We start from the raw sequence: 11111 nt of genomic DNA on the forward strand, positions 1-11111 counted from the left end.
AGAGAGAGAGAGAGAGAGAGAGAGAGAGAGAGAGAGAGAGAATGCTTTATTCTGCTTGTCTGTGATGGACTGGTGGTCTGTCCAAGGGCTTACATGTCTTTTGCCCTATAAACACTGGCATAGACTTCAGTACCCCCCATCACCCAGAAGGATTAAGTTTATAAGAAGGTGATTAATACATATCTAAAAATCATTTATAAACTATACTTCTTTTGTTAAATCATTTATAAATGAATTGTTCAACATTTATAAAACATTTTGCAGCACCTAATCTAAAGTGTAAACTATACTGTATTTTCAGAACATACAAATATATAAAAAGGCCTATATATCATTTAATAAAACAGATTTAATGGTTAGGACTTAAATAACAATGTGAGTGTTAGTGAGGCTCTTCAGTCAGCACTTTTGCTGGTACTAATCGTGGACTGACACACACACATATACACACTTAATTTAACTTGCCATTTATTAAAACATGAATATGACTAAAAAGTTGTTACAATTTGTATCGCATGTGATATTAAACACAAAACTTCATCTGCTTATTAAAAAACATTCACAATTTGTTGCACAAATTAATTAATAAAATGTGATATACTGCATAACCTGAAATAACTATAACTTTTTTCATAAACCTTAAAACCATAAACCTAAAACCTTTTTAGATTGCTTGCTAGATTATTAGTTCTTGTGGAATTCAAATGTCCCATTTTATTCATGGAGTTTTCCAAGGTCATGAATTAGTTGTCCTAGAGGGCCATTATGATGTTTTTTAGCTAGCCATTCATACCATTCTATTACAGTCAAGTGTTTTTTCAACAGCTCCTCTGACCGGTTACCTCTTAGCCTCCAAACAGTTTCCTTGTATGTTCTCCAGGCTCTCTCTATATGCTGGGTGTGAGCCCCTGTCTGAGCATCAACATATGAGACACTGTGATTCACTGTGTAATGTCTGTAGCCAAACTGAGGTAGAGCTTGCCGATATGCACGCCACTCATCGCTTAAGATAGTGGATCCCCTCCTGACATGTCGAGTGATGAGTGGCAAGAGTTCCCTTCTGGACCTTCGCTCGACTAAGCGAAGAACTGGCTTCCTTTGATTTGTGCCCCCAGCTTTCACACCCAGCATCCCAAACACCCACTTCCTCCTTCTTCATCCCCCTGCCATCCGTCCTCTTCCATACTAGATTAGATAAAAAGGAAAATTTTATACAATTGCCAGTACCTCCTGTTACAAAATATTATCTTGGCCAGTTTCTACTTTCTAGTTACAGAATAGCAGGCCAAGGCAAAATTCATATACAACACTTTTTTGCAATTTCATTTTCATTACTACATAATTAACACATTAACATTTAAGAATGATATTACTGAATAGCATAAAGCATAAGGCGTAAAAAAAACACCATATTCCATGATAACAAACACAAGCTAACATAAAAATGTATACATTAGCATACATTATCCTAATTTTTTAGAAAATCCTGGTAGAAATGTTATTTCTAGGTACTTCCAAAGAACTGCAAATAAACTGTTGATGTGGCTGGATGAGCTGCTGATGAAGCTACTCTTAATAAATCTTAAAATTAATAGCTTAAGAAAATACCTGCAATGTATAAGTATTAATTACTACTAACAATATAAAAGAAAGAAAATAAATATAAAATGTATGTCAATTTAACATCAACATCATACAAAATATCAAGATACAATGACACCTGCCTTTCTTTTATGTCTGAAGTGACTCTCGTCTATAACAATGAACTGCCTGCGTCCTCCAATACGCTGTCCTTTTCTTCTTCTGAGTCTTTCCATTGACACCACGCAAGCTTCTCTCACCTTTTCGGCCATTTTTGACAGAGTTGCTGAACTTCCTGCTATTTCATCAGCTATCATGTCAATTTGGCGCAAATGCAGACCTTGAGAAAACCTGCAAGCACATAATAATACCAACTCTTAAAATGTAACCTAAAAATACCTTACCAAATTAAAGTAATTTAGACTGGAATATAAAGCTCTGAATAAGAGTATTATTTAGTACTTAATAAATCTAAATGTGGGCTTAAAAAGTATATACATGAAACGTAAACTATACAGTACATGTAGCAGGCTGAGACATAGTAAACCTGTATGTGTAAGCTGCTTTCACCTGTACACAAATTCCATCCATTTGAAGAGAGACACTTTGGAATGACTAAACACAGAGTTGTGTCTGACAGATCTCTTCATTTACCTTCCTCTGTGGATAGCTCGTTGACACCTCCTGCAGGGATGGGAATTATATTGATGTGAATTTAGGTGTATTAATCTAACTTTTTTTTTTTTCAAATTATAATGTTCTGTTTAATTCCAACACTAATAAATTACTTTTTACTATAGAGCTAAGTGATGAAGCAAACATGGTTTTCCTGAGATTTGATATGATGGAACAGACAATGCAGTGCCACATTAAAAACATGTGCCTTAAAACATAACTTGCACATATGCAGGCACACATATAGATAACCATGACATGTTTAGAAATGCTTGACAGAATAAAAAAAACGAATTTAATAATTTACGTCTTGAATGGTGTTAAAAGCATAACAGTACAAGGTTATAATTACTGAACAAGGCTTAATTTAGTTTTAGATAAAAAGCTAATCTTTACATTCTTTAGTGCATTTGTTCAAGCACATTAGGTTAACTAAACGCATGATAATTATATGACAGCTTGACTTACCATTCATAGCAATCTGAGCAGTTGCTCTGTTTCAGCTTCATTCTGTGGTGACAGATACTGCATTTCCCCTTTTTCTGCAACAGTTTCTTCTTATGAAGCCACTTTATTAATTTTAAATGTTTTCTTTTTGATTTCTTTCCCTCGATCATTTTCCTTACTTTTCTCTCCAAATACATCATTTTGGCGCATTTATAACCGGATGACTGTCAGTTAAACGTGTCTAACTTGCATGTACAGGATTCAGCCAGAGAATCTCTAATAGAGGGGAGAACACCCACTTGAGAATCACTTCTGTGTTTATTTGACCACCAGAGGCGCTCCCGAGTGAGTCCAAAACGAATTGGTTTGTATGGAGAAATAGAGCAAAATCAGAGTTTATAAATATTTAATACTTCTTATACTGAAAAAAATACTAATGTCTTCAATAAGTAACATGCTGTTTTCTTAAATTAAGAGAATATACTGACCAAATGAATAGTTACTATTTTTATTTTGAGGTTTTAGCCTTTAGCTCCATTCACCCCCATTCATCCAGAACTCACTCGCGGGCTCCCTCTAGAGGTTGTCTGTGATTTTCTAGTGCGGAGAAGATAGGAAGTAGGTAGGCTCTCCATAAACTGGCTTTGATTCAGTCTTATTTCACGATTTATTATAAATTATTTATATATTATTTATATAAAGCTTGCTTATTAAATATTTATTTGGCTTATTTAGCTTAAACAACTACTTTGAATTACGTTTTGTGTATGTATAATATATATATATATATATATATATATATATATATATATATATATATATATATATATATATATATATATATATATATTCACGTATGTATCGTTTATTTACTATTAAAACTGTCAGGTGGAACTTTGTAATATGGGTTGAGTTAATTAAGGGGGGCACCAGGGGGGCCACTAATAACGCCGCCGCTGCTGCAGGGAGAAGTCCGGTCGTGATGGAGTTGAGCAGTATATCTGCAGCTCGCCCCAAACGAGGCAAAAAGACCAATAAATCTGCAGAAACCAACAAAGAAGGGGAGCATGGCACAGGTAAGATATGTAACGTTAGCTTTTATTAAAACTAATGTTAGGAAATGTAGCTTACTAGCTACATTACATCCTGTGATTTCCGAGGAAACTTGGCTTACACTAGCTTACCTAGCTAACCTAACCTTAGCTAGCTGGTTGGATCTCTGTTCATTATGAATAATATGTGTTTACCATCCTCAGTCAAATTTTAGCAGGCCACCATTAGCTGAGAATTTATAAGGATGATGTTAGCACACTAGTTAGTTGTTATAATTAAAGTATGAGTTATGGTGTAACACAAGTACTGCAAAAAATGACTGATAGACCAGCCCATCAGTCCAAGGACCAGGGATGGCGATACCTGTTAGACATTGTTTTAGGCAACTTTTTTCCTGCTGTGCGACAGTTGAACTACAATTAGCTAATGTTATGTGCCAATCTTGTTACTTATCTTTGACTTGTAGGTCATTTTTAAACAGTTTATAATATTTGAACTTATGTAGAGAATCCACCAACATAATTTATTAACTTAGTGGTTAACAAGTCCACAGTCCACTATTAGAATTTATTTATTTTTTTGCAGTTACCCAGTTAGCCCCAACAGCTGTGATGTCCTTGAAAAAACACCAGATTCTACTGGCTGAAGCAAAGAAGAATGAGGAGGCTATGTCTAAAACAATTGCTGACCTGAAAGAAGAAAGGGACGGTCTTCTAAAACAGTTAGACGAATGTGAGTATTTTGGTAATTAATATAAAATATTTACTTAGCACCAGAATGGCTGTACAAAAACATAAACCCCGGCCCTCTAACTTGCCACCACTTAAAATCCTACATTTTAAAAATGTCTCACTCAAGTTTGATTTGTTTGATATTAGACCAGAAGAAAGGTCTGAAAGGTGGCACCGCAGAGGACGATTCGTCTGATCTATGTGAGGACCAAGAGTCATCAGAGTTTTCTGAATCTTCTTCATCTTCCTCTTCTACGTCAATGTCAAGTTCCTCTGAAGAGCAGAGAAAGAAGAGAAAGAAACACAAGCACAGCCACCAGAAGAAGCTCAAAAGAAAGAAGAACAAAAAAGGAAAAGAAGAAAAGATGCAGCAGTATAGAAAGAGAGGTACCTAAAACCACAGACAAATCCATATATATATATACATATACAGGGCCAGCTTAAAAAAATAGAATATCTTTGAAAAGTTACTTTATTTCAGTAACTCTGTTAAAAATGTGAAACTCATATAATATATATATATATATATATATATATATATATATATATATATATATATATATATATATATATATATATGTATTAAACTCAGAGTGATCTATTTTAATTGTTTATTTCTTTTTTTGTTGATGATTTTGGCTTACAGCCAATGAAAACCCAAAAATCAGTGTCTCAGTAAATTAGAATATTATATAAGACCGACTGATACTGTTGGCAGTGTGGGTAGTTTGCTAAGTCCTGCTGGAAAATGAAATCAACATCTCCATAAAAGTTGTTTTCAGCAGAGGGAAGCTGTAAGATATGAAGTGCTGTAAGATTTTGAGGGAAAACAAAACTGCACTGACTTTAGACTTGATAATAAAACACAGTGGATCAACACAAGCAGATGACAGACATGTCTCTCCAGACCATCACTGATCATCAGTAAATTTTACATTTCATTTGGAAATTAAGGGAGCAGAGTCTGGAGGAAGAGTGGAGAGACACACAGTCCAAACTGCTCGAGGTCAGTGATGGGTTGGGGAGACAAGACATCTGCTGATGTTGATCCACTGTGTTTTATCAAGTCCAAAGTGCAGTGTTTTCCCACAAAATCTTACAGCACTTCATGCTTCCCTCTACTAACAACTTTTATGGAGATGTGAATTTCATTTTCCAGCAGGACTTAGCAAACTACCCACACTGCCAACAGTATCAGTCGGTCTTATATAATATTCTAATTTACTGAGACACTGATTTTTGGGTTTTCATTGGGTTTTCAAGCCAAAATCATCAACAAAAAAAGAAATAAACGATTAAAATAGATCACTCTGAGTTTAATATATATATATATATATATATATATATATATATATATATATATATATATATATATTATATGAGTTTCACATTTTTAACTGAGTTACTGAAATAAAGTAACTTTTCAAAGATATTCTCATTTTTTGAGCTGGCCCTGTATATATATACACGTGCATATATGTACCTTGGACTGTTTAGTCTGCAGTTGATATACCGAAGTAAATTTGTGAATGTCTCTGCTCATTACCAGAGACTGTGAGGTGAACATTTAAGCAATGGTTGAGCAACACTGTATCAGTTAGCCAAATTAAAGCTATAAAGATTAGATTTTAAATATTTTACTTTCTCTGTCTGAAGCCTAATGAATCATAAGTTTTGAGGCACGAGTTGGCAGTCACTAAATCAAGTCCATATGAAATAAAATAAAGTAACAAGGGCATTTTATAGGAATTGTTTAGTTTGTTTGTACTTTTCTTATTTGTGTGTGTGTTTTTATCTTTGTGTTTGTCTCTGTAGCTGGAAATCCTCAGCAGACTGTTAGAAGATACAAGAAGATTTTGCATCAGTACAGAAGGGGGAAAAATCTCCGTGATGCATACAGGGCTGTTGGAGTAGACAGAAACACTGTAGTGGCCAATGCTCCCATTGCAGAGCTAGCTATAGTGGCACCCCAAGAGTACAGTAAGGTGTTGGAGGGTTACTCAAGGCAGGAGAAACTGCAGGTGTTTGCAAAAAAGTGTGCAGATGTCTTAAATAATGATGTACAGCTGTTAAACAATGTGGAAATGTACAAAAAGAAAAACAAGCTTCTGCCTTTAATGAAAAGAAAGTAAGTTTTTTTTGTAATGTTTCGCAAGCTTGCCTATTGTTTTGGACTGTAAATAAAACTACAATGGACATCCAACAGATGACAGTGTTATTGGCTGTGAAGACAATGTTTTATAAATGTTGAACAATTCATTTATAAATGATTTAACAAAAGAAATATAGTTTATAAATGATTTACAAGCATTTTCAGATATTTATATACAGAGAATAGTTTACACTTTAGATTAGGTGCTGCAAAATGTTTTATAAATGTTGAACAATTCATTTATAAATGATTTAACAAAAGAAGTATAGTTTATAAATGATTTTTAGATATGTATTAATCACCTTCTTATAAACTTAATCCTTCTGGGTGATGGGGGGTACTGAAGTCTATGCCAGTGTTTATAGGGCAAAAGACATGTAAGCCCTTGGACAGACCACCAGTCCATCACAGACAAGCAGAATAAAGCATTCTCTCTCTCTCTCTCTCTCTCTCTCTCTCTCTCTCACACACACACACACACACACACACACCTAGGGAGAAATTCAGCATCACCTGACAGTAGGTAGGTAGACTGTGAGAGAAAAAGATCACCCAGACGAATACACTGGTTTACTGGTCATTTAAATGCTTCAATCTTGAGTGTGTTTGATTCCTGCTCAGTGGAAGTTCGTTTAGCCACATAAGCTGCAGTTGAAGTTTTTGGGTCAACAAAGCTGTGCATGAAGTCCATCAGGTAGGAAGGAGCTAGGAGCTTGCTTTGAATGCGAACATCATATACCTGTCTAAATCTGTCTTAAAATAATCATTAAAATAATATGTAAAAATAATTAGCTACAACAGAACCCAGAACACACACAAGGCTACTAAATTACTGTTTAATACTTGATTAGTTCATGATAAATAAATTATAAAATCAAAGTTTCTAGATGTTTTATTCATTAAGTATGTTTGGCTAAAAAGGCCTTAACATTACATTCCTTTGTAAATATTCTATTTACATATGAATCATGATTATTATAAGTATGTAACTGATATATAAAAACTGAATTCCTGACCTATTCATCATTTGTTAATCATTTGTTAAGAATGAAATAATAACTTGTATGTGTCTTGTGAATCATTACTAATATATTTATGCATGATTTATAGATATGAGTACATGATTAATTCATGTTTAGTTAATTAGGAATTAAAAACTTATAAATGATTTATAGCTGAACGTTATTATAAAGTGTTACCTGTTAATATACTGTGCAAGTGCATACTAACTGTGGCATGTGATACCTCTAACTGCATAGATCCACTGGGAAGTCAAATGAAGTACAAATTCTTATGTATTCAAGGTATATGTTTTAAGTGATATTACTGTATCATTTTGGAGTAATGGCATACCAAATAAAAAAACAAATGTCTATTTGGTTTCCATAAAACAGATTTTGCAGTCCTATAAAACCGAATAGACTTTTTAAAAATTTGGTACCCATTTACTCCAAAATGATACAGTAATATCATTTGATACTTATATTATTGAAAACATGGAATGTATTCTTCAAGGATTACATGGTGTTATTGGATAACAGTTTGGGTATTTAACCAATGTTATTGGCTATAAAACCAATTTGCTCTTTTTTAGGACTTCGAAGTTTGGTATCCTCTTACTCCAAAAATGATACAGTAATATCCCTTAAAACATATCTTGAATACACAAGAATGATCTTTATGAATTTAGTGGTGTGATATGATAACCCTTTGATTTGCTTATTTTATAGGACTCCAAGCATTTTCAAGATTGTACACTTTTCTACAGATAGATAACTGTCTTTGTAATTACCCATTCATTTGTATAGTGGAAAAATATGTTGCTGCATCGAAACCCTATAGTCAATTTTAAATAAACAGTGACACTCCTGCACCTTTTCAGGAAATGTACTACTTCTCCCAAAAATTCCTAAAACATCACCCTCAACAATACAATAGCTGTACATTCACTGCACATTTTACAAAACAATGACTAAAATGGATCAGTTCCAGCAACCATGAAAGAGTTTTACACTTTCACAGTGGTGCGCAGTATATGCTACCTACGACGGCATTATAGCAGTGAAGAAAAAATCCAAGGGAGCAGGGCTGGGTTTCTCAAGAGGTTCTTAACACTAAAACAATTCTTAGATGGTTCAGCAAGCTTCACACATGGCTCTGTCTCTCTCCATGTTAAGATGCTCTTAATCCTAAGGTGCTATTGGTGACATAACATAACATTTACATCTACAGTGGCTTGCAAAAGTATTCATACCCCCTTTTGTCACTTCGCAACCACAAACGTAAATATATTTGATTGGGATTTTAAGTGATAGACCAACACAAAGTAGCACATAATTGTGAAGTTGAAAGAAAATGATACATGGTTTTTACAATTTCAGTCAAATAAACATCTAAAAAGTGTGACATGCAAAAATATTCATCCCCCTTTACTCTGAACCCCCTAAATAAAATCCAGTGCAATCAATTGTCCTCAGAAGTCACTTAATTAGTTAATAGAGTCCAGCTGTGTGTAATTTAGTCTCTGTAATCACTAGAGTTCCTGTATTTTATATTTTTTTACTTTTTCTCTCTAAATTCTCTCAAACTGTTGCTTTGTTGTTTTAAAAACTCCCTCTAGCGGTTAATAGTAATTTTCTGATATGACTGCAGAAAGCCTATAGAGAGGAGAATTCCCACTTACTTTGCGTTTGTCTGACACTAGAGGGCGCTCCTGTGTGAGCTAGTCTAAAATGAATGGGTTCCTATGGAGCATTTGAGGGAAATAGTTTATTAATGTTTAATAATTGTCACACTGGAAATTGTACCTGTTATCTCAACATAGAACAATATTTAATGTTTCAGTTCCAAATATATCACGTTTAAAGCCTTTAAACCCCAGTTAGAAAGCTGTTAAACCTTTTTAAACAGTAATCTGAGCTCACCAACCAATCAGCTCACATTAAACCTAAAATCCGTTTACTGTAGACAAATGATCAAATATAGTTAGTTATATTTTGTTTGCTTTTTAAACAACATACTTCATTCTACTTCCCAAAATTTAAAGAATATCCTGGAAAAATAGCTAAAAATTTTTACTATTTTTTATTTGTGTTTTTAGCCATTTAGAAATCATAGTTTATTAATGTTTAATATTTTTAATACTGACAACTGTACTCGTACTTCTCAACATAAAACAATGTTTAATATTACAGTACCAAATATATCACTTTTAAAGCCTTTAAACTCCAGTTAACACTAGCGCCTTTACTGCCTAAAATATGTTTACTGTAGAAAAGTTTTGTTTGTTTTTTTTAAACAAAAAATATAATTCTACTTACCAACATTTTAATAATATCCCGAACAAAAAGATAAGTAATATTTTACTAGCCGCTGAGCTCCATTTACTCCCATTCACTCGCGGGCTCCCACTAGCGCTCGTAGTAATTTTAATAGTCTACAATCAGTGTTGGGAAGGTTACTTTTAAAATGTAATCCCTTACAGATTACTGATTACATCACTCAAAATGTAATTTGTAACGTAATCAGTTACATTACTTCAAGTGAGTAACGTAATCTGATTACTTTGGATTACTTTAAATATTGTCATTTTTTTAAGCCTGAATGAATGTAGCAACCACATATTGCATATTATTATTTTTTTTTTCTTTCCAGTTAACAAATAAACAAATAAAACAGCCTTTTCAATCACTCTATAGAAATACTTATGAAACCATTTCATCAAACAATTTTATGAAACACTTCTATAAATTGATGATAAAACCATTTAAAACCAAACAATGTAACAACTTAATTTTGACAACAAATTTTGATTTAGTCTTAGTCATAGTCTTGTGACGAAAATAGCATTTAGTTTTAGTCACAGTTTAGTCATCTGAAATGTTTTTAGTTTTAGTCGACTTAATGTCATAAGAATATAGTCGTATACTGTAACTAAAATTACAGTAAATTTAGTCGACTAAAATGTAAAGGGTGTAAATGTAAATGCTTTTTTCATCAGTTCCCTTGAATTATTAACTCTACACTTATACGAAATGAAACGTTTAATAACCACTTGAGTAATATTGTTAATGTTTGAAAGTGAAATATATTTTTTATATGATTTAATGTATATTATTATTATTATTATTATTATTGTAGGTGTGTGACTATATATATTTTACATTTAAAGCATTTTGCTCTAGAAATCAGGTCATAAAACATCTGAATAGTTAAATTATAGTTTGAACAGCGTTGTAGATGCATAAACAGCTTTTAAATGATCTAGTTTTATCTCCAGCAGTAACCCAGCACACCTACTGTAGCTGCAGTCTATAAATGAGATCAAAAACACACATTCACACACTGTCCTGTAGAGATCCTCTCAGGATGTACAGAGAGACTTCATGAGTTAAAGTGAGAAACTTATGAGAAAGTGCTGTAAGGAACTTTACACAGACTTTTGGGTTCATAGATTGACTTATTTTATTGTT

General features: G+C 33.2%; 1 protein-coding gene and 1 long non-coding RNA gene across 2 annotated transcripts; one reads left to right on the plus strand and one right to left on the minus strand.

The window, feature by feature from the left end:
* Positions 1-1735: 1735 nt before the first annotated feature.
* Positions 1736-2947, minus strand: LOC111191561 (uncharacterized). The gene is made up of 3 exons (XR_007428918.1): positions 2725-2947; positions 2152-2265; positions 1736-1932 (listed from the first exon to the last, which is right to left on the minus strand). It is a non-coding gene; the product is annotated as an uncharacterized LOC111191561 (long non-coding RNA).
* A 602-nt stretch (positions 2948-3549) lies between these two features.
* LOC125786929 (coiled-coil domain-containing protein 106-like) lies at positions 3550-6692 on the plus strand. Its single transcript, XM_049470601.1, has 4 exons — positions 3550-3779; positions 4342-4488; positions 4635-4874; positions 6303-6692. The coding sequence occupies exons 1-4, from the start codon at positions 3560-3562 to the stop codon at positions 6617-6619; spliced, it is 924 nt and encodes a 307-aa protein (XP_049326558.1). The 5' UTR covers positions 3550-3559; the 3' UTR covers positions 6620-6692.
* Positions 6693-11111: the final 4419 nt, after the last annotated feature.

The sequence above is a fragment of the Astyanax mexicanus genome, chromosome 22 (assembly GCF_023375975.1).
Source record: "Astyanax mexicanus isolate ESR-SI-001 chromosome 22, AstMex3_surface, whole genome shotgun sequence".
Taxonomy (NCBI): domain Eukaryota; kingdom Metazoa; phylum Chordata; class Actinopteri; order Characiformes; family Acestrorhamphidae; genus Astyanax; species Astyanax mexicanus.

What these genes read in the sequence shown, in the direction of transcription:
- LOC125786929 (XM_049470601.1), top strand. Translation starts at nt 3,560, where the DNA reads ATGTATCGTTTATTTACTATTAAAACTGTCAGGTGGAACTTTGTAATA. An exon ending in AGAAGGGGAGCATGGCACAG is followed by an intron (nt 3,780 to 4,341) that starts GTAAGATATGTA and finishes ATTTTTTTGCAG; the next exon opens with TTACCCAGTTAGCCCCAACA. An exon ending in TCTAAAACAGTTAGACGAAT is followed by an intron (nt 4,489 to 4,634) that starts GTGAGTATTTTG and finishes GTTTGATATTAG; the next exon opens with ACCAGAAGAAAGGTCTGAAA.